The 27,715-nt window shown below is 47.0% G+C and overlaps 2 protein-coding genes across 3 annotated transcripts in view; one reads left to right on the top strand and one right to left on the bottom strand.

Annotated features, from left to right (window-relative positions):
- The window catches only part of LOC121446933 (integrator complex subunit 4), a 57,110-nt gene extending 54,353 nt beyond the window's left edge, over window positions 1-2,757 (top strand). Inside the window, exons 22-23 of the mRNA XM_041649835.1 lie at window positions 21-141; window positions 2,368-2,757. Of these exons, the coding sequence (XP_041505769.1) occupies window positions 21-141; window positions 2,368-2,546 (300 nt within the window). The 3' untranslated portion in view covers window positions 2,547-2,757. The remainder of the gene's footprint in view (window positions 1-20; window positions 142-2,367) is intronic.
- A 6,684-nt stretch (window positions 2,758-9,441) lies between these two features.
- Window positions 9,442-27,655, bottom strand: LOC121449828 (mth938 domain-containing protein). 2 transcript variants are annotated; one of them, XM_041654503.1, is made up of 4 exons: window positions 27,542-27,655; window positions 18,937-19,086; window positions 10,834-10,929; window positions 9,442-9,619 (listed from the first exon to the last, which is right to left on the bottom strand). In XM_041654503.1, the coding sequence occupies exons 2-4, from the start codon at window positions 19,066-19,068 to the stop codon at window positions 9,479-9,481; spliced, it is 369 nt and encodes a 122-aa protein (XP_041510437.1). In that variant the 5' UTR covers window positions 19,069-19,086; window positions 27,542-27,655; the 3' UTR covers window positions 9,442-9,478. The 2 variants fall into 2 exon arrangements, with proteins under 2 accessions (XP_041510437.1, XP_041510444.1); XM_041654510.1 differs by having other exon boundaries at window positions 27,478-27,613.
- Window positions 27,656-27,715: the final 60 nt, after the last annotated feature.

The raw sequence follows: 27,715 nt of genomic DNA, 5'->3' as shown, positions 1-27,715 counted from the left end.
CCATTTCTGTAATGCTTTAGGTCTTGTACCCTGATGGCCAGGCTCAGATGATCCACCCGAAGCCAGCAGACTTTCGGAACCCTGGCCCCGGCCGGCACCGCCTCATCACTCAGGTGTACCTATCCCACACTGCCTGGACAGGTGAGTCGGCGGGCTGGGGGAGCAGGAGCATCTCCGCACTAATCTCGCTCTCTGCCCGTTATGATTGTTTAGAGTGTCACTGGGCAGCCCTGGCTGGCCCAGAATTCTGTGTAGGCCAGGCTGGCCTCCAGCTCTGCCTCCCAAGTACTGGGATTAAAGGCATGTGCCGGCCAGGCATGGAGGCAGAGGCAGGCGGGTCTCAGTGAGTTCGAGGCCAGCCTGGTCTACAGAGTGAGTTCCAGGACAGCGAGAGCTACAGAGAAACCCTGTCCTGGGGGCTACTCTGAGTGAACTGGATCTCTTTTACGGAAGGATGTCATAAGCTCAAACATTAATATGTTTGGACTGATTTGCTGTTTGCACGAGGAACAAGGTTCCATTAGAAGACATAGGGGACTGTAGAGCCGAGTCTCATGGGGATAGACTGGGCTGCACACGAGGAGACTAACTTTCCTGCTCTAACTATTGCAGGAAGTGGAGTCCATAGCTGCTTTGGAGGTCAGGATGCTACCTTGTAGAGAGCTAGGACTCAGAGTCGGGGGTTCAGATCCTCCTTTATGTGTGATTCTGTCGACCTTACTTGATTTCTCCTTTTCTTTAGGATGGGAACCATTCTTCTAGGAAAAACGGATGCGTTGTAGGGCTTGTCTCGGGTGACTTTCACTTCTCCTCTCCACCATTGCCTCTCTTTCTCTCTCTCTTCTCCCTTCTCAGTGGCATTGGCTTGAATTGCCATTCCTATCAGAAGATGGTAAGGGAAGGCAGAATGGCTCTCTGCCCTCCCGACTTGCCCAGGATTTGGCTCCTTGAAGTGCTGTGGTGCTCTCTGAGATAGACCAGGAGTCCTGATGACAGAGCTGATGCTGGGCTTGCCCTGGCTGCACCCCGAGTGGGAGATAGTTCTGGAAGTCTGGGATTGGCATAGTGCTTATGTCATGACCACACTCATGACTGAGAGGCCCTGTGGTGTGGGTGTGTACGCTGCATGGCTGGAGCTGAGGCTGCACTTAGTACTCCTGCTGAACTCAATGGGCCCAGGAGGAGAGCAATGTAGACCTCGAGAGACCAGAAAGAGTTGGAGAGGCATTCGGAGTCCTGGAGCCTTTGTCCTGGTTGATTGTGAACCGTCCAGCTCATTCTTACCCTCCGAACTTTTAGCTGGAAGCTGATCTTTAACCCTTACACCTAAGTAGGGTGCATGCAAGTTGATTGTGTTCTGTGCCTTGCAGTTGCCAGTAGGTCCTTCTGAATGTCTCTCCCTCTCCTTTGTGGAAGCCATGTGGTTAGCAAAAGACCAAACTCAGCTCAGTTGCTCACAGGGTGGATCTGAGCAGCCACTTAGAGCTATCTGAGCTCCTGAACTTTTTTCAAGATTGTGACTCTTTTTTTCATGGTGTGGCAAGAAAAGAAGTCCTGGGGTTTTATGCTTGGCACAGAGTGGGTTTCTATTCCAAAGCCTCCCTGCCTTCTTCCCTCAGTGCATTCAAGCTCAATTAGAGCATGTCCTATACTCCTTGTCACTCAGCCGAAACAGCCAATGACTCACAAGGGGTTTGTTTACTCTCAGGAGGCCTGCCACAGACAGGCGGCCGATCTGCAGTGTAGTGTGTGAAAGAATCAGAAGGACTCTGCTGTTTTAAATCCCCGAAACAGGTTCCTTTCCACTGGTAACAAATTTTCTGCCAGAACTGTTTCTACCTTGAACCTTTCCTTTCCACTAGAAAAGGCAGGTCCAAGATGCACACAGACCACAGTCACAGCACCGACTGCGTATCCAGCACTGTGGCCTCCTGCAGATTTCTCTCTGGTGCCCTCGGCAGCTGTGGCTCTGAGTGGCAGAAGCTCACATGGAGGCAGTGGCATTACATCTGCAGCCTTGGGGCCAGCCTCAAATGATTCGGCTAGAAAACTGGTTTCGTGTTTGAGGATGAAAAGGGATGCAGACATAGGAAAAGCCCATCTTTTGTTTTTTGAGATAGCATCTCACTATGTAGCTCTGGTTATCCTGTAACTCACTATGTTGACTAGGCTGGCCTTAAACTCACAGAGAGATTTGCTCGCCTCTGCCTCCAGGGTGCTGAGATGAAAGGTGTGGGCCACCTCCATTTGATGTGCTCCTCCCCCAGCCATGCAGCCGGCTTTGATGGCCCTTCATTTGCAGCTTCATTTGAATTCCTAGAAGTTACCGAGTGGTGGAGGATTTCTTGTTTTATTTTTGTTTTCCAGAGCCATGCCAAGTGGAAGTGCGGCTGCTGCTGGCCTACAACTCTGGTGCACGCATCCCAAAATCTCCATGGATGGAGGGTGGCGAGATGTTACCACAGGTGGAGACCAGCATTGAGGGCACCATCCCTTTCAGTAAGCCCGTGAAAGTTTACATCATGCCCAAGCCTGCAAGACGCTGACCCCAACCAGTTTTCACAGCCATGGCCTAGGAGCCCTTTCCGGGTACCCGTGAGCAGAAGCCTGTTGCGTCACCTGGAAGTGTGTAGGTATGAAGAACATGCCAGCCTTACAATCCCTTTCAGTACCGTACACAGGGTCAATCATTTTTACATTAATAACAGAAATATTCTGGTTTATCTCTTCCGTTCCCATAATAAAGTTGAGAAAACACCTAGCTGTTCTAGTTTCTAGTCTTAAAAAAAAGCCCATAGCAGTAATAACACCTGTTAGTTCTGAAATGTAAGACATATGGTCTGATTTTCCAGGCATTTACAACTCCTGGTTATTCAAACCATGGTCTTGTTTCTTGAAGTAACAATTTCTTTGCCAGAGTCAATGCCAAAGCCATTTAACAGCTGTATATCACCACTGAAAGGTTCTGAAGGGCCTTGGACATCTGTTCAGGCAATGGACGGGTGAAGAAAGGACAGAATAGCAGGACAGTAAGTCATTTTTATCCTGGATGAAGTCTCGATCTTGCCTGCATTGCCCTTGGAATCCCTTCGCCTTTAATAAAGGCATGAGGACCATATTTGGGGAAAGCAGGCCGTGCTGTGGGAAGAAAGGAAGTCCTGTCTGGCAGCACCTCTGCTGCATTGGAGCTGCAGGAAAGTCCAGGTGAGGTGGACTAAGTGGGTGCTGCAGAGAGGCTGACTGGGAAGCAGGCCCGTGCTGTGTGCGTGTGCCATCCACATAAGGTTGGGAAACTGTGCTGTTAATAGTCAAACTTGTATTCGTTCAAATCTAAAAGGATTCCAGAGGCCCCAGCTGTTCTGCTCTACTGCCCCGCTATGGGGGAAGTATACAGGTACTCTGGGCACGTGGGGAACCACATCCACAAGGCAGCATTGCTGGCAGCAGGCCCAGCAGGGGTGTTGCCGGCAATGTGTGAGCCTTGTCTTAGAATTGGGCATTATGATGGGAATGGGCTACTTAGCATGGTGGTGCTTACCTGTGATCCTAGCACTCTGCAAGCAGAGGCAAGTTAGATCTCTGTGAGTTCAAGACCAGCCTGGGCACATAGTGAGTTCTAGGACAGCCAAAGCTATATAGTGAGGCCTTGTCTCAAAAAAAAAAAAAAAAAAAAAAAAAAAACAAGATCTGTGGGGGTCTTTTGGAGGGGGGTGTGATGAGCTGTGCAAGCATGAGTTTAATTCTCAGCACCCCATAAAAGCTGGGCGTGGTGGCGGTGCAGCCTAGGCAGGAAGGTCCCTGCAGATTCTGTCTCAAAACTAAGGTGGGTGGGTATGGCGTAGTAAGCCTTAAATCCCAGCACTCTGACCCACCTGAGCAGATGGGTCTCAGGGTTCAAGGACAGCCTGACTGAATTCAAGGCCCATGAGAGTTACATAGTAACACCCTGTCTTGGAAATAACAAACACTGAGATGGCTCACAGTATAAAAGTACAACCCAAGCCTGACATCTCAGTTTGATCCTGGATATGGTGGCTCACATCTGTAATCCTAGCCCTCCTAGTGCAAGACAGGCAGAGACAGGATCACCCAGAAGCTCAAGGGCCGACGCACTATGTACAGTGTGGAAGAAATGACAGAGTAAAGAAGAGAGCCAACTCCTGCCAGCCTCCTCTGCTCTCCACACGCACACTGTGGGACCTGCGTGGGCACACTCAAACCATACACATATACGATGATAAACACATTTTAAAATAGATTGGAGGGACTGGAGAGACGGCTCAGTGGTTAAGAGCATTGCCTGCTCTTCCAAAGGTCCTGAGTTCAATTCCCAGCAACCACATGGTGGCTCACAACCATCTGTAATGAGGTCTGGTGCCCTCTTCTGGCCTGCAGGCATACACACAGAATACTATATACATAATAAATAAATAAATAAATATTAAAAAAAAAATAAAATAAGCCTGGCGGTGGTGGCGCATGCCTTTAATCCCAGCACTCAGGAGGCAGAGGCAGGCGGATCTCTGTGAGTTCGAGACCAGCCTGGTCTACAAGAGCTAGTTCCAGGACAGGCTCCAAAACCACAGAGAAACCCTGTCTCGAAAAACAAAAAAATAAATAAATAAATAAAATAAAATAAAATCGATTGCATTTGTAGGGTATATGTGACTACCTGTGTGCCCGGTGCTCTCCAGTCCCCTGGAACTGGAGTTAAAAACAACTGTGAGTCCATGTGAACCAGCTCCTCCGCAGCCAGGGCTCTTCATTACTGAGCCATCTCCCCAGCTCCCAATACATGTTTTTTTTGTTTTGTTTTGTTTTGTTTTTTTAAGATGGGAAGCAATTGAGAACACTGAAATCACCTCTGGCCTCCACATGTATGCGTTAATCCTAGCACTTGGGAGACAGAGGCAGCCTGGTCTACACAGAATTCCAGGACAACCAGGGCCACACAGAGAAACCCTGTCTTGAAAATTAAAAAAAAAAAAAAAAAGACTTCACACGATGGCTGTCCAGCCATCCGGTGTGTTGTAAAGCAGGAATGAGCACATGTGCTGGCTAGTTTTGTGTCCACTCGACACAAGCTGGAGTCACCTCAGGAGGGAGCCTCAGCTGAGAGAATGGAGCTGTAGGAAGCAACAGAGCATTTCTTAGTGGCTGAGGGGGAGGGCACAGTGCACTGTGGGTAGGGACATTCCTGGGTTCCGTAAGAGCAAGTTGAGCAAGCCTCCATGAGCTCCTGTTTCCGGGTTCCCACCCAATGTGAGTTCCTGCTGTGCCTCTCCTCAGTGGACTGTGACTTGGGATCTGTAGGCCAAATAAAACAAACCCTTCACTCCCCAAGTTGCTTTTGGTCATGGCTCACCGCAGCAATAGCAACTCTAACTAGGACATAGGTCAAGCAAGGGCCATTGAATGAGATGGATTCGGTGACACGGGCAGTTCCTGCATCCACAGCCTGTCTTTTTTTTTTAATATTTATTTATTTATTATGTATACAGTATACAATATTCTGTCTGTGTGTATGTCTGCAGACCAGAAGAGGGCAGCAGATCTCATTACAGATGGTTGTGAGCCACCATGTGGTTGCCGGGAATTGAACTCAGGACCTTTGGAAGAGCAGGCAATGCTCTTAACCACAGAGCCATCTCTCCAGCCCCCTCCACAGCCTGTCTTGATCACATTTGGAACGCGGAGAGCTTAGACAAGTAATAGCAAAAGTAAGTGCACCACGAAGAGGTGAAGCTGGAACTTAGCAGCACGCGACTTTCCAGTTGTGCTTGGCGCTGTAACTCTTTACACGAACTAACTTCCAACTGCTCTACAAAGTAGTTACTCCTACCTTCATTTGGTAAACAAAATAATTAAAATTTAGAGAAACCAGGCCAGTGAGATGGCTCTTTCCATCAGGACAGCGTCTTAAGTTCTTTGGGACCCAAATTGTGAAAGGAAAGGACCTGCTCCTCCAGGTTGTGTTCTGACCTCCGTGTTCCCCTTCATGTGTGTGCCTGCTCTTCACCCCACTTATATATTAATCAAATTCTTAAAAACCCAATCAAAACTGAAATTACCTAACTTGCCCTGTGTCCCATAGCTCCCAGCTTGCACGCCTGGGACTTGTAGCCTGGTCACGCTGTCCAGCTCCGAGAGGCAGTAACTGCTATGGAGGTGGGAGGTGGGAGGGGAGCATCCAGGGAGTGGACTTTCCCCATCGGGCTTTCGTGTCAGAATGGTACAATACCCAGAAAAGACACCTACCATAGGAGATGGAGTTTAAAGACATGCTGAATGACAGCTCCTTGACCCTGAGCTGATGACCGGCTGGATGGTGGCAAAGATGAAGCGTTAAGACCCGTGGCTGCTGACTGAGCCCGTTATGGTGTAACATTTGAAGATCTAATGGAATAATACGCTGTAAATGGCTCCCTTTTAAAACTTCCTGCCAGGAGCTGGAGAGGTAGCTCTGGTCTGGTATGCTGCTTGTCCCTCCCAGCACACTTAACCGCAGGAGTGTGGATCCCACTATTATTTGGGTGACTCAAACACCTGTGGCTCCAGCTCCAATGACGCCGAAGCCTCTTTTGGCCTCCACAGGTGTCGGCACAATTTCACAGACAGGTGCACACACAAGCTTAAAAATGTTCAAATTTCCTTCCAGCTTCTCTCCATTACAGCTGGGAAACAGGCTTCTAGTGTTTCCTCAGAGTCCAGGCCAGGTCGTGTACTTTTCTTAAAGCCCCAGATAGACTTTGTGTCGAGGTGGACATACATTATAGGTATTATACTAGGTTTTGCCCTAGTGGCAGGATGCCTTTTTCAAAGCTGTGAGAACTGTGGGCTGCACTAGGATCTGTGAGTTTGCCGTGCTGGTGGAGTTTAGAGACATTGAGCAAATCCCGACAAGCCTGTGGCTGAGGAATTCAATTATTTGATGAGGTAGGCTCAACCTTGCACTCAGAAATGTCTGGTTCTAGGAAACACGAGAGCCTTTAGTTTCCTACATCTTCCTCCACACGTTCACTGACGGGAGACGATCATGGTGGCGTGTCTTTAGCCCAGCTCTTCAAAGCAAATCCTGAGTCCAGGCTTCTGAAGAGTTCACATGACACATGGCTGATTCTTGTCTTAGGAACCACTCAGGCCTCAGGCTAGAACAAATGAGAGCTGTGCTTCCTGCAAACTGAATCAAAGACTTAGAAGATTAATAGAGGGGACTAAGTATAACTCCACAGAACAGCTTCTCTCCGTGTTCTGTATCCAGCATTGGCCATACAGACTGGATTGGAAGCGGGTATTATTTATTAGCAGCTTTTATATGAAGGCTAATGACCCGACTGCCAGACACTTCTCAGTCAAAGAAGTTTTGTTTTTAAAGATTTATTTATTTATTTAATATGTATACAGTGTTTTGCCTGCATATCTGCCTGCAGGCCAGAAGAGGGCATCAAATCTCATTACAGATGGTTGAGAGCCACCATGTGGTTGCTGGGAATTGAACTCAGGACCTTTGGAAAAGCAGTCAGTGCGCTTAACCACTGAGCCATCTCTCCAGCCCCAGTCAAGGAAGTTTTTACTGCTTCCCCCACCCCCTTATGATTTCTTATTAATTCCATAATGACAATGCAGGTTGTGATGCAGTTATAACCATACCTGACTCAGTACCCACTGGAGCCATCTTAATTTAGACTGGGGGCGGGGATTACATTACCAGACATCCCTCATACCCACCCAGGACTGGCTTTATAAGCCGAGGGTACATAGTAGGAAGGTTCTGTCAGTCATCTGACAAGGGTACTAGGGAGGACCTCCCCAGATCTGCAGGGGCTGTCAAGTCCGTGAGGAACTCGCAGTGACCAGGGCACTAGGATTGCTTGACAGAGATGAAGACGCATGAGTAGAGCTAACCTGACCTGCTCACTTCCTGCTTCACTCTAGTTGTTTTTTCCTATAAAGTCCACCTTAAATTGCTCTCTAATCCACAGCCTGGCTAACAGCTAATACAGACGCCTAGCTGCACAGCCTGGGTAACAGCTAATACAGACGCCTAGCTGCACAGCCTGGGTAACAGCTAATACAGACGCCTAGCTGCACAGCCTGGGTAACAGCTAATACAGACGCCTAGCTGCACAGCCTGGGTAACAGCTAATACAGACGCCTAGCTGCACAGCCTGGGTAACAGCTAATACAGACGCCTAGCTGCACAGACTGGGTAACAGTAATCTACGGATGCCTAGGTGCACAGCCTGGCTAACAGTAATCTACGGATGCCTAGCTGCACAGACTGGCTAACAGTAATCTACGGGTGCCTAGCTGCACAGCCTGGCTAACAGTAATCTACGGATGCCTAGCTGCACAGCCTGGGTAACAGCTAATACAGACACCTAGCTGCACAGCCTGGGTAACAGCTAATACAGACGCCTAGCTGCACAGACTGGCTAACAGTAATCTACAGATGCCTAGCTGCACAGCCTGGGTAACAGTAATCTATGGATGCCTAGCTGCACAGCCTGGGTAACAGCTAATACAGACGCCTAGCTGCACAGCCTGGCTAACAGTAATCTACGGATGCCTAGCTGCACAGCCTGGGTAACAGCTAATACAGACGCCTAGCTGCACAGACTGGCTAACAGTAATCTACAGATGCCTAGCTGCACAGCCTGGGTAACAGTAATCTATGGATGCCTAGCTGCACAGACTGGCTAACAGTAATCTACAGATGCCTAGCTGCACAGACTGGGTAACAGTAATCTACGGATGCCTAGCTGCACAGACTGGCTAACAGTAATCTACGGATGCCTAGCTGCACAGCCTGGCTAACAGTAATCTACAGATGCCTAGCTGGAGGCATCCATCACCAGCAGCTGCTGCTTCTCCATCAGGTCATCCTTTCCCAGCTCCCCTCCTTGTGCTCCTGCTGGGCTTCTGGTACGTAGACCATGCTAGTCTGGAATTTGTGGTTTCCCCTCCCCTCTGCAGTGCTGGATTACAATTGTGTATTGCCCTGCCTGGCTCTCCCACACATCCTTAAGATTAAAAACTAAACTGGGCAGTGGTGGCGCACGCCTTTAATCCCAGCACTCACAAGGCAGAGGCAGGAGAAGTCTATAAAGCAAGTTCCAGGACTCTACATAGGCATGGCCATGTAAGTGATTCCATCTTGAATCCACCCTGCCCAAGCCCACCAACAAAAGTTGGCTTTATGGATAAAGGTTCCAAGGCATCAACTGTGATGAGACCTTTAATGCTCTGAACTTTTCCAACCTTTTCTGTATGAACCTAACAGGCTGCACTACTGAATTTCAGTAAGCTTTCTGATCTGAGCAACCCGGAGGGCAGGAACTCCGCCTTACTCTTCTGTCAGTCCAGCCCCAGACATAACCCCATGCTCAGAATGCACGGTGGGGGCTGCAGTGGAGAACGGTAAGAGAGACAGGCAAGGCATCATTGCTTAGTGATTTATTCCCCTCCGTGGGCTCCATCAGCAGGTGGAATGGAAGACGCCTCCCACTCTGACCCCTTGGGTAACCAAGGCATTATACTCCTTCACCGCCTGCTCCGTCTGGAGGACCCGCACATCAATGCCTTGTTTCTCGAGGTACTCCACAGTGGATGGCGGCACCTGGAGAGAAGGGAGAGAGATGACTAAGAAGGGGGAAAGGGGCCCCAGAGACTTCTTTCCTGTCCTAAGGCAAGTGTACTTCGAAGAATCAGAGCACCTGTCACTTCTCAGTCACCTGGAGCGTCATCACTCCAGCATGGGGCAGGGAGCCCCAGTGAGCTTCAGAAAAGCCTCTGAGGAGCTGGAGTCACAGTGGTTCAGAGTGTGTGCATGCGTGTGGCCGAGTTCACTCCCAATACCAGGGTGGGAAAAACAGACCACAGTCACGTGCTCAAAGGGTCTCATACCCATGCTTTAGCCCTGGTGAAAAGAAAAGGGGGATACGACATTTTGACTCAGCCCTGGATTGAAGCCTTTCCAGCAGTGTAACTCTGGGTAAGGAATCTAACTCAGCACTTATTTCTCTTAATTCTGTGTTTATGAATCAGGGATAGGGTTGTAGGCTATGATTTTAACATGCGTTACATTTATTGATGTTGTGGAACATTTGTTTAATGATGCAAAGATGGGTTGCAGTTTTTAATGTGTTTGTTTAACTCCCTGAAGCTGTGGTTCTTTGCCTGTCCAAAGCACCTGATTGGTCTGATAAAGAGCAGAACAGTCAATAGCAAAGCAGGAGCAAGGATAGGTGGGGCTGCCAGGCAGAGAGGGTAAACAAAAGGAGAAATCTGAGAGGAGGAGAAGGAGGAGCAGGAACAAGGGGAAGAGGACGCTAGGGGTCAGCCACACAGCCAGCAGAGGCGTAAGAGTGAAAATAAGGTATACAGAAATAGAAAAAGATAAAAGCCCAGAGGCGAAAGGTAGATTCAAGTTAAGAAAAGCTGGCTAAGCCGGGCAGTGGTGATGCAGGCCTTTCATCCCAACACACAGGAGGCAGAGGCAGGAGGATCTCCGTGAGTTCCAGGCCAGCCTGGTCTACAAGAGCTAGTTCCAGGACAGGCACCAAAAACTACAGAGAAACCCTGTCTCAAAAATCAAAACAAACAAACAAAAAACCAAAACCAAAAAACCACAGTCAGGGCTGGGCACAGACTTGGAAATCCCCTTCTGACAAAGTGGAATCATGTACACAGTCTCACGCATCCTCGGTCTCTTACTGCTCAGCAACGAGAGGGCATGACATGGAGCTGAACTCCAGCGAAGGAGGTATGTGTAAAGCTACGGTCCAAGAGACAATGTCTGTCCTCAGGAATGTTGCGGACACCAGAACCTACCTTCAGGGCCTCACTCATCCCTCTGCCAATCACCAGGGTTTGCACGCCCTTCTCAGCGACTTCCTTCACGTCTGCAGGCTGCACTCCAGGGGAATGCTGGGTATGGAGGAGAGAACAGAGGTACCAAGCTTTCTTCACAATAGAATTATTTTTTAATTTTTTTGGCCAGGCAGTGGTGATGCACACCTTTAATCCCAGCACTCGAGAAGCAGAGACAGGTGGATCTCTGTGAGTTCGCGGCCAACCTGGTCTACAAGAGTGAGTTCCAGGACAGGCTCCAAAGCTACAGAGAAACCTTTTCTAGAAAAACAAAACAAAACAAAAAAAAAAAAAAAGAAAAAAGAAAAAAACAACAAAAACCCAAACAAATGAGAGAGAGAGAGAGTGTGTGTGTGTGTGTGTGTGTGTGTGTGCTGCCTGTCTCAGAGGAGCCACGGGAAAATGCACACACAGGAGGTGTGATTACAGACTCTAGGTTTGTTTTTTCAATTTTAATGAAGTAATTTTAAATATTTTATTCTGTCCCCTCTCTTAGCCTTTTAGCTCTCCAGTGGAGGAAGGAGAGGAAAAGAAGATTTTCCTGTGGGGACTCTATAGAGCAATCACAGCTGTATCTAGTCATTAGGTTTCAGCCTTTCAGACTTCAAGGCTGCTCCTCAGCACTGGAGTCCAGAAAGAGCCTTCAGTAGAGCAGAAGCAGTGTGTGTCTGAGTTCAAATCCCAGCTCTACCACTGCCAGCTGGGTCCTCTGCGCCCAGGTCAGATTCCTTCTCTGTGCAGTGAGAATGAAGGCTTTGGTGCTTGCACTTCCCTGTTCTTCCCGCTTTTATTATTTATTTGCTTGCTTGTTTTGAGGCAGGGTTTCTTTATGGTTCCTTCCTGATGTGGGAGTAATTTCTTATTAATAAAGAAACTGCCTAGACCCATTTGATAGGCCAACCCTTAGGTAGGCGGAGTAAACAGAACGGAATGCTGGGAGAAAGAAGCTGAGTCAGGGAGTCGCCATGATTCTCCCACTCCAGACAGATGCAGGTTAAGATCATTCCTGGTAAGCCAGCTCGTGGGCTACACAGATTAATAGAGATGGGTTAGATTAATATGTAAAAGCTAGCCAATAAGAAACTGAAACTAATGGGTCAGGCAGTGTTTAAAAGAATACAGTTTCCGTGTAATTATTTTGGGTAAAGCTAGCCGGGTGGCGGGACACAGCCCGCCGCTCTGTATTTCAACAGAGTGGCGCCCAACATGCTAATGAACTCCACATAAAACCTGAGAGGGCTTAAAAAGGAGAGAGAGAGAATTTAAGACAGCTTTTTGCTGTTTGTGGGTTGCGTGCCGCAAAGAAATTGTCCTGACTCAACAGCAGGAAAAAAACTGGCTGTTTTAAAATGCCGGCTTTCTGGGCTGTGCCGCCATTGCGATCTCTGTCTGGCTCCTGTGGGAGACAAAGCTTTTAAATGGAACATTTGGAATAAAGCTCTACGGCTTGCTTGATGGCAATGTGGACTGCTGTGTGCCTAGAACTGTGTGTGGCTCAGGGGCACCAAATGGCTCTAAGGCAGGAGCGGCTTGGCTCAGTTCTGCCATGCTAAACTGTGCTGGTCTCAGGCAGGAACTACCGTAATTACCATAAAAACAGCGCAGTTAAGGTTTCAACTGGGCAGGACACAGGCGGTACCGTATTACCTGTACATGGCGCAACTTAAGTTTTTAAGAACTGCTTAACATTTTAAGAAATGCTCCTGGATAGTAAAAAAATGTTACAGATTCACAATAAAACAGATTCAGACATAAAAGACCACACTGTTGGATGAATACACATAGACTTGAGAGACAGAAGAAAAACAATATAAAAAATAAAGTTAATGGTTTAAAAAAAAAAGGTAAAGTCTTTAAAGAGACAGAGTACAGATAGTTAAGAGATTAAAAGAAATAAAGAAAAATAAGCCACGTAAAAATGAAAAATTCACAGAGAGTCTGGATTATGTACATTGTGTTTTCTTTAAAATTTTTGACTGTGAAGGAGCTAAGTACAGAGAGACATTTCATTCTATGGGCTGCCAAGTGGAACCAAAACGGATATCATGAGGGTATGACTTCAGAATTTGGGTCTAAGGATATGATGCTTTGGAAAGGGTCTTCTTTTGTTTTCACAGAGGACCAGACCCTATGGATTGCATCTATCCCGATATGGTATGATAGACCACGACCTCCCGAAAAGTTCCTGTGAACACCCTCAAAAAATTACTTCACTCAACTGGCAACTGAGATAAACCTGACACACAGGTTACACCCTAAATGATCTGATTAACAGCGCCCCCATTCAGCAGGAAGCAGTTTGGAGAGAAAAAACTGCGCCCATGTTCCCAAAATATTGTTTATAAATGTTCTTTTACATTTAAAGGGGGAAATGATATAGGTATGAGTAATTTGCATTGGTGTGGATTTTACAGTCAATTTTGTTATATGTATATGTATTTCTGATCTTGATTAAGGTATTATGATTGTGTAGTTCATTTAAAAATGTAATGTATAATTAAGAAATATAGGTTAATGGTTAATCATCGATAATAGTAAAGCTTGTAGTCATGTTAGTTAGATTTTCTAGATATATAGAGATACATTTCAGTTAGATAGACATTCTTCATATCTTTCAAAGACTGCAGAATATGGCATTTAATGTTTTAATAACTTAGGACTTTTCATGACAATGAGACATATCTGCTCCTGGTGGCACCAATCTACTTCGAGAGGAAGATGGGCATCGAAGAGGATCCTTATGGAGTTGGATAGCCATTTGGGCAAGAAACTGCTCTTGCCTGGACTGTTGCATAAAATGGACACAGAGAACCCGCAGAGAGAGGACTGCTGAACTTGCCTAAAGGTGAGACGGTCTTTTGGGGTTCATGACTCATGAAAGAGTCTGCGAGACATTCTGCAGAACACAGCAGATAGTGACTGAACTGTCTTTGAAATTTCCTGCTTCATGAAAATGTCTGCTGGATACTATGGGCCTGAAGGCTGAAGATGGATGCCCCAACCGTACAAAAGAACTTTGGGTGACTGTCCAGGCAGCGAGATGTCTCTGTCATTTCTAGAGTTTTCTTATTTCTTGTTTACTTAGGTAGTATTATATCCTTCTGGAGTCTTTGATGGAGTTGAAGAATGAATAGACAGTTATAGTTTTCCTTAGTTATGATAAAAGATAAAATAGATATAAATATTGAAACTGTAATTCTTGCTTGATAACTGTTTTGCTATATGTAATTTTACTATGTTAAAGTTAAAGCCTTTCTTTTTTGTTTAAACAGAAAAAGGGGAAATGATGTGGGAGTAATTTCTTATTAATAAAGAAACTGCCTAGACCCATTTGATAGGCCAACCCTTAGGTAGGCGGAGTAAACAGAACGGAATGCTGGGAGAAAGAAGCTGAGTCAGGGAGTCGCCATGATTCTCCCACTCCAGACAGATGCAGGTTAAGATCATTCCTGGTAAGCCAGCTCGTGGGCTACACAGATTAATAGAGATGGGTTAGATTAATATGTAAAAGCTAGCCAATAAGAAACTGAAACTAATGGGTCAGGCAGTGTTTAAAAGAATACAGTTTCCGTGTAATTATTTCGGGTAAAGCTAGCTGGGTGGCGGGACACAGCCCGCCGCTCCGTATTTCAACACCTTCCACCCCCAGCTCCAGGATTTTTTTTTTTTTTAAGATTTATTTAAAATAGCTATACAGTGTTCTGCCTGCAGGTCTACTTGCAGGCCAGAAGAGGGCACCAGATCTCATTACAAACGGTTTTGACCTACCATGTGGTTACTGAGAACTGAACTCAGTACCTTTGCAAGAGCAGCCAGTGCTCTGAATTGCTGAGCCTTTTCCCCAGCCCCCAAATATACTCCCCCTTCTCTCTCTCCTCTTCCACACTTCCACAGCTCCTGTTCCCAGAGGCTAGTCTCCCCCATCCCCTCCCTCCTTTTTTTTTTTTTATGACTTTTCTCTCAATTAAACCCCACCAAAGCGAAAAAAAGAAATCTTGAAATGAAAATTCATGTTCATACAAAAACTTTTTCAGCCTGGTCAACACAACAAGCTCCATGACATCCAGGGCTGCTACATAGAGAAGCCCTGCCTCAAAAAACCAAAATACTGTCCCTGGTGCATGAGCTGGCTTTTTGAAGCCCACTCCATATGGCAGGATGCCTTCCTCAGCCTTGATGCAGAGGGGAGGGGCTTGATCCTGCCTTGACTAAATGTGCCAGGCTTTGTTGACTCCCCATGGAAGGCCTTACCCTTTCTGAGGAGTGGATGAGGTGTGTGTGTGTGTGTGTGTGTGGTTTGGAGGGTGATGAGGAGGGAGTGGAAGGAGGGGAGGGAGGGAGAACTGTGGTTGGTATGTGAAATAAATAAAAACAACAACAACAGAACACTGGTTCTTTTCCAGAGGACCCAGTTTGGAGTTCCGGCATATATGGTGGCTCAGAACTGCCTGTAACTCCAGTCAAGGGGTCCAACGCCTTTGGACACTGCATGCAAGTGTTGCACAGAGATGCATGCAGGCAAAACACCTATACACACAAAATAAAATAAAAAATAGAAAAGTATTTGAGACTTTAAAAAGTTTATGGATTTGGTTTTATGTGTGTTTTGCATGTGTTTTGCCTACATGAATATCTGTGTACCAGGAGCATGTCTAGTGTCTGGAGGTCAGAAAGGGGTGTCAGATCCCCAGAAATGGAGTTACAGACAATTGTAAACCGGGTCCCCTAGAAGAGAAACAAGCGCTGACAACTTCTGAGGCATCTCTTCAGCTGCAGATTTTAATGTTTAAATACTGAACTTTTTTTTTTTTTTGATTTTTCGAGACAGGGTTTCTCTGTGTTTTTGGAGCCTGTCCTGGAACTAGCTCTTGTAGACCAGGTTGGTCTCGAACTCACAGAGATCCACCTGCCTCTGCCTCCCAAGTGCTGGGATTAAAGGCGTGCGCCACCACCGCCGGCAATACTGAACATTTTTAAGGACAAACTGGAAAAGGGACATACATGATCACAACTTTTTTTTGTTTTGCTTTTTTGAGACAGGGTTTCTCTGTAGCTTTGGACCCTGTCCTGGAACTAGCTCTTGTAGACCAGGCTGGCCTCGAACTCACAGAGATCTGCCTGCCTTTGCCTCCCACGTGCTGGGATTGATCACAACTATTTATTAAGACTATAAAAGAATTAATCAGACGCTCTTCTCAGGCCACACTCTCTGATCAATCTCAGATCCACCGTGAACTAAACTAATAAACATGATTTAAAAAAATTTAGTGTTTTTTTTTTTTTTTCTGGAGCTATAACCACAGTGAACATTTACTAGAATTACAGGCCAGGGTTGGAGAACTTCACCTTCCTTAAATAAATGCACTTATGCAAATTCCTGGACAGTTACTTCATTTAACAACGACTCGCAACTGTTTTGAACAGAGCCACGACCCCACCCCCTCCCCGACTCTTGGGGCGCACGTTGTTTCAGGGCAGTGGCTATCATGAAACAGGACCGCTGGCGGCTGGAAGTGCAGGGAGGTTGTCAGCAGGCAACACTGTGATCCTCGGCAGTCAGACTAGAGCTAGCGGGAACCCAGCAGAGCTGCTGCTTCAGTGAAACGCACTGACGGGTTCAGCCGTGCTGACCTGCAGGCCTACAGTGTCGTGCGCCAAGCAGTAAAAGATAACAGCAGGGGCCAGTGGATCCAGGCGCGGACAGCAATTACTCTCAGCTTCTCTGGGAACCTGGAATCGGAGCGGTGCTGTTTTCCACCTGCCCTCAGCTCCTGTATGCTTCCAGGTCCTCAAGGCAACCGAGGCTCTCACAGAGCATGATTCTGTTCTCTATTAAGAGGCTTTTTATCACACAGCCTAGGGCTGTGAAGCTCAGGTTTTTCTTGGGGGAAAGCTAATAATCGTAGCAGTGTGTTGACTGCTACCCAGTAGAGCAGCTAGACAAGAGGATTTCATCCTTTGTGGCTCAGAAATTTTATGATTAAACTGAAAAGGAAACATGGCTAAATTAAGCTTTCAAAGAACCTTTCCCTTCTGCACAGTAACAGGCTTGCATGGACAGCAGGAGTACTAGTCGCTGGCTGTACTGCGGTAAAGATGGCGGGAGTCTATGCCCTCTAGATATTGTCTGGGTTGTGTTCTCATTGTCCCTCGCCTGAGTGCCAGCCTCTCTGCCAATCTCGACTCTCCCAGGGCCCTGGCTCCTTTTCTGCCACAGTAAGGGTGAAACTTCTGACCACAGTTCTCCACAGTGATCTTAGCCTCCCTCCCTCCAGCTTCTGGCTATGGGAGCCCTGAGTGTCAGCAACCTTCCCACTGTCTCACTAAGAAGGCGGGTTGAAAAGGGTCTTCTGTTACATGCTTGCCCATGGCCGGCATGCCCAGGAATGGGGGATTCTGTGGGGCAGTGCATAAGATTCAGACCCAAACCGCACTGGCCTAACCCTGCTGCACTTGTAATACGGGATCGCCAGGCCCACATACAGCTTTGTTCTGAGGGCAAACCACGTCAGAAAGGAGCTGGAAGTCCAGTCCCGATGCCCACCTCTCCTTTCAACATGTGTGTCTAGGTCTCTTTCCTCTCAACCAAGCTGGTGTGGGAGGTCTCTCTGTCTCTGTGTTGCTCTTATTGGTTAATGGATAAAGAACGGCTTTGAGCCTACGGCAGGGAAGAACAAACCTAGGTGGGGAAAGGCAGGCTGTATGCTGGGAGGAAGAAGGGTGGAGTCAGAGAGTAGCCATGGAGCCACTGCTGGAGACAGACACAGACGTGCTGAAACTTTGCTGTTAGGCTACGACCTCGTGGTGATGCACAGATTAATGGAGATGGGTTAAGTGAATATGTAGGAGTTAGCCAATAAGAAGCTAGAGCTAATGGGCCAAGCAGTGATTTAATTTTTCTGTGTGATTATTTTGGGGCTAAGTGGCCAGGTGTTACAAGCGGCCCCTCCTGTAACACCAAGCCAGTAGCCTGATCTTGCCTATAGTTTTGCCGCTTTAGGACTGAATTCCCAAACAAATAAAAAGTCATTCCAGGAGCTGGACGTGCAGACGGAGAAAGTGGCATTGGCTGTTCACGGTTGCAGGGGCTCTCTTGGGGGTTAATAAATATATCCCAGAATTCCGAGAATAGCAACTGTACAAGTTCATGAATATGAGTGGAATTTTGGGTCCATTACATTGCATTGTGTAGTCTGTTGTGTGTGTGTGAGTGGGGGTTTTGCCTACATGTATGTCTGTACACCATCATGGGTGTTTTGCCTACATGTATGTCTGTACGGATGCTGGAGTGACAGATGGTTGTGAGTCGCCGTGAGAGCGCTAATCGAATCAGATCTTCCGGAAGAGTAGTCGGTATTCTCAACCAGCTTTCAGCCTTGCATTATGTACTTCAAAAGGGGCAGTTCAACGGTGATGAACATTCTTGGCAGAGAAGAGGAGGTAAGAAGTTACTTGGTCAACCTCCTGGAGGTCAGCCAGTCTATCACTGCAGCCTACTGGTCAACCTCCTGAGGTCAGCCAATCTATCACTGCAGCCTACTGGTCAACCTCCTGGAGGTCAGCCAGTCTATCACTGCAGCCTACTGGTCAACCTACTGAGGTCAGCCAATCTATCACTACAGCCTACTGGTCAACCTCCTAAGGTCAGCCAATCTATCACTGCAGCCTACTGGTCAACCTTCTGAGGTCAGCCAATCTATCACTGCAGCCTACTGGTCCACCTCCTGAGGTCAGCCAATCTATCACTGCAGCCTACTGGTCAACCTCCTGAGGTCAGCCAATCTATCACTGCAGCCTACTGGTCAACCTCCTGAGGTCAGCCAATCTATCACTGCAGCCTACTGGTCAACCTCCTGAAGGTCAGCCAGTCTATCACTGCAGCCTACTGGTCAACCTCCTGAGGTCAGCCAATCTATCATTGCAGCCTACTGGTCAACCTCCTGAGGTCAGCCAGTCTATCACTGCAGCCTACTGGTCAACCTCCTGGAGCGTCAGCCAGTCTCATCACAGAATCTCACTGGTCAGCCTCCTGGAGCGTCAGCCAGTCTCATCACAGAATCTTACCTCAGTTCCTGTTTCTCTCCAGTCCCAAGCCCGACTGCCTCCGGGCCATACTTTGCAATCCTTGTAGGTTGAGGTAGAGCCTTGCACTTTCATTTGCCCCCAAGAGAGGGAAGCAATTTTAGGGGAAGCCATCAGTAACCAAGCTGCAATCTGAAGTTAAAGAAAAAGGCGCCAAGTCAGTCACTAAGGAATGTTGAAAACACTCCAAAATCCAGAGATAGATGCCCCAATTCTCCACACGAGGTACCCTTCTCTAACAAGATTCTCACCCCATTGTAAATCCTCTCTCTCTCTCTCTCTCTCTCTCTCTCTCTCTCTCTTGTTTTTTGGGACAGGGTTTCTCTGTGTAGCACTGGCTGTTCTGGAACTCACTCTGTAGACAAGGCTGGCCTCAAATTTACAGAGATCCACCTGCCTCTGTCTTCTGAGAGCTGGGATTAAAGGTGTGCGCCACCACTGCCCAGTTACTGAGCATTTCTCTAAGACATAGACATTATTCTTGGGATCCAGAATCACGAAAGCACAGAGAGCAGAGATGACAAGTATTCTAAAGACTCCAGAGGTAACCCTCAGGATAAAGTCTGGAAATGGAGATTTAGTGACGTGTGGTGGTGTTCTAGGCAGAGTTCAAGACCACCCTGCTCTAGGAAGTGAGTTCTAGGACAGCCAAGGCTGGTGCAATGGCTCAGAGGTTAAGAACACTAGCTGTTCTTCTGGAGGACCTGAGTTCAATTCCCAGTAACTACATGGTGGGATCTGATGCCTACTTCTGGCATAAAGGCACTCATATACATAAAATAAACCAATCTTTAAAAAAAACTTAAAACAACAATGAAACCAAAACAAAATAATTAAAGTGGAAAAAAAGCTCAACACCTTGCTTTTGAAAATAAAGCATTTACTTGTCCCTCCACAATTAAAACTACTAAGTGCCTATTTATACACACCACTGAGTTCCCAGCTCCCAGGAAGTCCCCTATCCACATTCTGTAGGCACCTAAGTGCAACTGTGGGAGCCAGCCATGATAAGCTAAGTACGGGCAGGTCACCCAAAGGAAGTTCTTTACTTCCAACCATTATCACTTGCCATCTGTAAATTTATTTATTTATTTATTTGTTTGGTTTTTTTTCAAGACAGGGTTTCTCTGTGGTTTTGGAGCTTGTCCTGGAACTAGCTCTGTAGATCAGGCTGCAGGCTGGTCTCGAACTCACAGAGATCCGCCTGCCTCTGCCTCCCGAGTGCTGGGATTAAAGGCGTGCGCCACTGTTATTCCTTTGCGGAACTACAGTTCCCAGCGTTCCCCTGGACCACGGACACATTTCCCAGAAGCCTTTGCATTCCTCGTTAAAAGGCGAGGGTCGCTATGACCCTGTCCCTTTTTCCTCCCCCCCTCTCCTGTCGTGTCCACACACCTTTACCTGCCCGCTGTTACCCCTCCCCCATTAAAAGTGCACCCACGTAATGTCTTTACCCTCTAACCCGCAGACAAGAAAGCCAGTCAGAAATTAGGAACAACAGCCACCACCTCCCGGCTGTAAATTTAATTTAAATGGAGGCCAGGGCTACATAGAAGGATCCTGTCTCATCCAACCAATCAATCAACCAACAAATAACTAAATAATCCAACAAAGTAGTTCCTTTTTCAGAAACACAAGATAATTTTTTAAAACCTAAAACTACTGAGCATGATGGTGTAACCTTTGCCCTCGGCAGTCAGCGGAGGCAGCTAACTGAGGCCACCCAGGGCCACGCAGTGAGACCCGTCAAAAAATTGTTATTATTTTTACAGTCTGTGTGTGCAAGTCACATCGTGTTTATGTCGAGGTTAGACCTGCTTCTTTCCGGCCACCTCGTGGGATCCCAGGATGGAATCCAGGTGGTCAACCTCTATCCACTTAGCTGTCCCCTGTCCCTAAGAAAACTTTTGAGGAGCAGCAAAATGAATTATGGGAAATAGTAAACTGGTGTGAGCAGAGGATGCCTGTATCTGTGCCTTGGGACATGTGCTATGGCTTCTAACACAAAATGCCACAGGTGGCTTCAATGGCAGAACTTTCTTCTCTCACTTTGGAAAGCCAGAATGTAAGATAAATATGCCAGCATGGTTGGTTCATGGTGAGACCCTTTTATGACTTGCAAATGGTCACCTTGCTACACTCTCAGGTGGCCCTTTCTACAGCCACGCACATTTCAGTGCTGCTCCCTACCCTTTGTTAAAAAAAAAAAAAGGTTTATCTTTGTTTATGTGTGTGGACATAGGCTTGCACGAGCAAACTGCACCACCTGCATGCAGGAGCCCATAGTGGCCAGTAGAGGGCACTGGAGCCTTTGGAATTAGAGTTTCACATGGTTGTGAGACACTTTGCTTGCTGGGAACCAAACCGGGGTCTTCCGCAAGAGCAGTAGGCACTCTTATCTGATGCACCATCTCTTTAACTCCTTCCTGTCTGTAGGGAAAGGAGGAAGCCGAGTGCGGGATACTCTGAATGTACAGCCATTACAGGGATCAAGGCCTCAGACTCATGGGGAATTGGCAAAGTCTTCTTTCTTCTCCAAGTGTTGACGGACAACTGATCAGTGTGCATACTAGCAATGGTAGCATCCTTCTCCCTTCTTCCTGTTTCCTACAGAGAGTAGCTGACCCCTGCCCCGGGCTGTACATAACAACCACCACCCTGAAGTCCAGAAGTGCTGAGGTAGTTGTTGCTGCTGCTGGAGTACCGCCCACCTGCCCCAGCTTTTCTGTGTCCTGTGTGGGTCACTTTGGTATTATTGTCCTCTCCCCATTCTCTAGCCATCCCCAGCCAGCTTTCTAGATCTAAGCCAGAAGCTTCTCTGCACTTCTTTAAGACTGGGTCTCACTATGTAGTCATGACTGGACCAGAACTCGAACAGAAACTTGCTATATAGACCACTCTGGCCTAGAACTGACAGAGATGCTCCCGCTTCTGTGTCCTGAACTCTGGGATTAAAGGTCTGTACCACCATGCTCATTATTATTATTAAATTTTATGTGTATGGGTGTTTTGTCTGCATGCGTTTCTGTGCACCATGAACATGCTTGGTGCCTACAGAGGACAAAGAGCCCCTGGAACTGGAGTTACAGGCTGATGTGAGCTGCCATGTGGGTGCTGGGAATCAAAACCAGGTTCTCTGGAAGAGCAGCCAGTGCTCTTAATCACTGAGCCATCTCTCCAGTCCCCATTTTACATTTACATTGTAGCAAACATTACAAAGATGTTTGAAATCCTTCTGGTTTGAAATTAATGTTTAAACATCCTCATGGCTCAAAAGCCAATGTGTAAAATATATCCTAATGTAATGATATCAACATGAACAACGAACCAATTTCAGGATACTACAAGAGGCAGACCACAGTTCCATTTTCTGGTATGGACAGTAACTCTGTGAGGTTGAGCAGCTTGAAGAGGGTGGTGACTGCAACCTGGTCCGTCAGCCCATCTTCTCACCACACTGTCTGGATACTACAGACATTCTTCTGCAAGTCCATCAACTGCCCCGATTCCATCTCCTCTGCACTAAAGAGGTAGTGGCTTCCTCCTTCCATTCAGTTTGATAGAAATAGGAATGAGGGCTTCTTGGCTCTTCCTTAGTTGCTACTCTAGTTTCTTTGAGACAGGGTTTCTCTCTGTAGCCCTGGCTGGCTTTGAACTCGCAGAGATCCGCCTGCCTCTGACTCCCGAGTTTAGCTGGGACTAAAGGTGTGCACGCACCACCACACCTGGCCAAAGGTTTTTTTTTTTTTTTTCTGCATGCATTGAAATGAATGGTCCTTTCTCTTTATTCTGTTAATATGATGTAATATAGAGACTGATTTTTGTATGTTAAAGCAAATTTTGTATGCTTGGGATAAATTCCATTAGTTACTGTGTATATCATTACTGTGAAGTTGTTAATCCCAAAGATGGGAGGAGACACTGACCCAAATCATCAAGGCTAAATTAATTAAAACAAACAATTAATTAAAGTGATCTTTTGCTTTAATTAATAATAATAAAACAGGTTTTTTATTCACGTACATGGGGCTCAAGAGGCTGGACATGAGGAAGACAAGTTTTTATAGCTCGGGGTAGGAGATTTCCAGTTGAGGAATTTGGTGGGCACCCTGACTGGGTTATAGGAGCAGAATATAAGCAGAGTTAGTTCTAAGGACCTGCTCAAACAAAGGCATGACTGCAAGGTGGTTGAATCAAGGTAGTAATAGTAACAGGCAGTCATAAAAACGCTTTGACACAAAAACATGGTTACTGTTTCCTGGAACAAAAACCATTTGTAGTTAAAGTTACAGGTAGTGCATAGCCGGGTCCTTGAGAAACAGACTTAGTCATAAACAGGAATGAGCCAAGTTTGTTTTTACTATAAGATGGCTTTTTAAGGGGGCTGGAGGGATGGCTCAGGGTTTTAAGGGCACTGAAGGCTCCTCCAGGGCACCAGGTTCAAGTTTCCACATGCAGCTCACAACCGTCTGTAACTCTAGTTCCAGGGGATCCAGCACCCTCACAAAGACAAACATGGAGGCAACACACAGATGCTCATTTAAAGAAGAAGAAAAAGAAAAGATGACTTTTAAACCTAAAATGGAGGCAGACTGGTTCTTCAAAACAATACTTATGCTTAGTATTTTGGGATCCTGTTGAGAGACTAGGAGATGGACCTCCTGGTAGGCAGACAGACAGGGAGGGGGCCATGGCTAGTTAACAAAGGTGGCGAATTCAGAAGATGGCCAGAGTCTTTCTCACCTCTGACTGGAATAAAAACCCTACAGCTTATAACAAAGGCACCGTAGGCTTCTGCCTCTCACAGCAGGCACCCTGTGAGGGACTGGCCCAACAAGTTCAAGGCCTGCTCAGGACCTGCCACACAATGGTTCTCAGTCAACCATCCTAGCTTCCTACAAACTGACCAATCCTAAATTAGGGAGGAAGGCTCTTCAGAGGCTTTACCCTCCTCGCCCCCCTTCCCCCCTCCCCAGCACACAGAGAGACTGCATTTTTCAGCTTCCTGAGTCCTTCTTCTGCTTTATGGGGGCTTTCTTCTTTTCTGTGCCTGCTGTGTGTGTGTTTCCAACCCTCACTCAAAGTCTTTCTTCAGCTGCTGATTCTGTCGGTGGTGTTTAGATTTCTCTCTTGCTTCTTACCTGTTGCACCTCAGATTTTTCCTGCCTTGTAATTCCTTAACTGGGAGAAAAAAAATGACCTGATCAAGGCCCTAGACTGTGTCACTTCAGGACCCCAGACTGTGTCACTTCAGGACCCCAGACTGTGTCACTTCAGGACCCCTAGACTGTGTGTGTCACTTCAGGACCCCTAGACTGACTGCATTATTTCCCTTTTTAAAAATTCTCTTTCATTTTTAGTATAATTTTGATCTTGACGCACTAAATTGATGGTGAAAACACGCCAATGAGTCATGAGTCACAGTTTGAATCTACGGCTGTCAGCTGGGGGCATATTAGAAATATTTAAGAATGAGGCAGCATAAACACAGATTACATAGAAACGAAAGTGGTGTGCTGGGAGAAGTTCTCTTGGTATCTGTGTTGATATCCTATGGCTGCAGCTCACCGGAGCAGCACTGGACAACAAGAACGGCAGAGGGCAGAGGCATGCTTCGGAGGAGGCTCAGGGCAGGGGCTCCTCTACCACTAACATGTTAGCAGCTCTGTGGTCCACATCAGTGTGTAGGCCCCCAAACAGCAACAGTATCGTGGGCGTGTGCTGTTTACTGTTTTTCAACAACAGACTTCGTGAAAGCATGACCTTAATTTTGCTTTGTAGCAAGACATCTCTTATCCTTGGATGGATCTAATTTTCAGATCCACGCCCAAGGGCTGTGCTCTCATTCCAGTCTGGGTTAGAAAAGCAGAAGCCCCAGCCTTAGTTATCAGTCCCCTTTGGATAAGGCTGTGAATTAAGTATAGTAAAGAAAACGACAGCATCAAAGCCTATGCTTTTCTGGGATTTTTCAAGACAGGGTTTCTTTGTGTAGTCTTGACTGTCCTGGAACTCACTGGAGACTGGGCTGCCTCGAACTCATTAAAGGTGGAAGGAGTTAGGCAGTGGTGGCACACACCCTTAATCCCAAAACTCGGGAGGCAGAGGCAGGTGTATCTCTGTGAGTACGAAGCCAGCCTAGACTACAAGAGGAAGTTTCAGGACAGCCAGGGCTGTTACACAGAGAAATCCTGTCTCAAAATACCAAGAAAAAAAAAAAAAAGGTGGAAGGAGAGAAGGGATTCCATGAAGTTGTCTTCTGACCTCCAGGCATGCAGCACAAAAGTCTGCACACAAATGATATCTTAAAAGAATCATTATTCTAGGTAATAACTTTCTTTCAGAGAAATTTTTTCTTTTTTTTTAATATTTATTTATTTATTTATTATGTATACAATATTCTGTCTGTGTGTGTGTGCCTACAGGCCAGAAGAGGGCACCAGACCTCTTTACAGATGGTTATGAGCCACCATGTGGTTGCTGGGAATTGAACTCAGGACCTTTAGAAGAGAAGGCAATGCTCTTAACCTCTGAGCCATCTCTCCAGCCCCAATTTTTTTTCTCTTTAAAAACAAGTTTCTTTGATAATGAAAATGATACAGACCTTTATGATTTTTCCCTCTTTTTACCTGGAAATGTATAACAAGATTCAATGATTATCTCTGAAGCCCTTTTCCATGTTCCTGGCATAATCATCTGCCCATTAAAAGAAATCTATATTTAGTCATTCATTTTCTTATTTTATATGATTCATAATATATGTAGCTTTATATTAGCTTTAGGTAGTAGATATTACATAAGTTTTAAATATACCTTTATAACTTTGGCTTAAAGTAATAAATTGTAGGCTAAATATAGCTGCATTCAACTTAAATGATAGGAACACCTTTTCTTTATTTTTTATTTTTTTGAGTCAAGGTTTCTCTGTAATTTTGGCGCCTGCCCTGGATCTTACTCTGTAGACCAGGCTGGCCTCAAATTCACAGAGATTCGCCTGCCTTTGCCTCCCAAGTGCTGGCATGAGCCACCACCGCCCTACTGGAACGTCTTTTTTTGATAACAAGAAAGATTTGTTTATTTGAAACAGACTCTCACTACGTAGCCCTATCTGGCCTCAACTCAGAGCTCGCTCTTTCTGCTTCTGCTCACTGTCGGCTGGGATTAAAGGAGTGAGTGTATTTTAAAGTACATACAATGTGGCAGGGAATTACACTAACCACTTTATTGGGAATTATCCATGCTGGAGATACTATCACTTCTCTTTAGCGATGTTTGAAGTAATGGAGGAACTTCAGAAGGTTATAAAGTATTTAGGAGTAGGACTCAGGTGTGCCTCAATCCAAAATTCCGGCTGCTAGCATACATACATTGTTTCCCAAGCAGCACTGGGATTCTTTCTGGGAGAATGTTACATCTTACTCCTCAGTGGAATGGAACTCGACTTCCTATCAAACTTGCCGTTCTACGGTCTCCCAGTCCTGTACTTAGAGTCCTAGCTCACTCTCAGAGCCTGAGTTGAGCCCAGAGTCTTTCCTCCAGTAGAGCTTGGTTTCTCAGATTCTGTCGTGTGTGTGTGTGTGTGTGTGTGTGTTTCCTCACTAATGATTCCCCGCTGGTGAGCCCTGGGACTCTGTTGAGATTCGTGCGCTTCAATATTGTATAAGTTTCCACTAGGCAAGGAAGCTCTTTAAACAGGAAAGTAAAACAAAAATCGCATCAGGAAGTCCCTGAAACCGGCCAGATTCACCAGGTCCCTCCCTGCCAGAGTTAGCGATAAAAGCTGAGAACACCCCTCAGACTGAAGGAAGCTGGGCTTCACAGAAGACTCTGGGATCAGACCAGCTGCCTGGAAGAATTAGAAACCATCAGCTGAAGGGGTTCAGAGCAGAGTCTCTGGGAAACCACACTACTCTCCAACCTGCTGAGCTGTCTGCAGACTGTGCAGGGTGCTCCAGATGTTGGGAGCTGTCACCCATGCAGGGCTCCCAGCTTTCGGGATCTGTCACCGTGCTGGGTTCCCAGCTTTCGGGATCTGTCACCGTGCAGGGTTCCCAGCTTTTGGGATCTGTCACCAGTGCAGGGTTCCCAGCTTTCGGGATCTGTCACCCATGCTGGGTTCCCAGCTTTTGGGAGCTGTCACCGTGCTGGGTTCCCAGCTTTGGGAGCTGTCACCCGAGCTGTTGTGTGTCTTACAGATGCAGCTGTCTTTGAGTCATTTCTGCTCCTGTACGTAAACCCTCACCCATACAGACTCCTGTAAAAATAAAACTCATGGGTTCACCAAGTTGGACTTTGGTGCTATCTGTACTTTGGTCTGTCTGTGGGAGCCCTACCAGGGGCGAGGAGACCTGTGTAGTGTCTCCCCAGGAACAGCTCAGTCACACAACCCTCCGCAGAGGGCAAGAGCCCCTGGCGACCTTCCCGAGAGACTTTCCTCCACGGTCCCGCACCCGGCCACAACCGCACCTTCCTCCACTTTCTCTAACCGCTCCCCACAATCGCACTCCCAGCCGCCATTCTCTTTACCCTCCGTCCAACTTCCCCTCCTTCTCCCGGTCGCCTCCGTCCCCGGGTCCCGGAGATCACTCACGGAGCGCCGCTGCTCCCCGCTACTCCCCGCGGCTCCCGGAGTCCGCCAGTCCGGGCGCTTTCCCTCTTCCCCGCCGCTCAGCTCCCAGGCCTGGGGCGAGGCTAGTCGAGCGCCCCGCCCCTCACTCCCCATTGGCTGCCGTCCCGGCGAGTCCCGCCCCCCGGGCTCGCCGCC

This window comes from Microtus oregoni, unplaced genomic scaffold (genome assembly GCF_018167655.1).
Source record: "Microtus oregoni isolate MIOR12 unplaced genomic scaffold, Mior012 000000F_ref0000247, whole genome shotgun sequence".
Lineage (NCBI taxonomy): Eukaryota > Metazoa > Chordata > Mammalia > Rodentia > Cricetidae > Microtus > Microtus oregoni.
Note: the sequence above shows the minus strand (reverse complement) of the source record. Positions and strands in the feature narration are given on the sequence as shown.

Coding starts and splice junctions, on each gene's coding strand:
- LOC121449828 (XM_041654503.1), bottom strand. CDS start 19,068: ATGGCTTCCCCTAAAATTGCTTCCCTCTCTTGGGGGCAAATGAAAGTG. Junction 10,930..18,936: donor GGAGAGAAACAGGAACTGAG/GTAAGATTCTGT, acceptor CTCCATACCCAG/CATTCCCCTGGAGTGCAGCC. Junction 9,620..10,833: donor GGATGAGTGAGGCCCTGAAG/GTAGGTTCTGGT, acceptor CCTTCTCTCCAG/GTGCCGCCATCCACTGTGGA.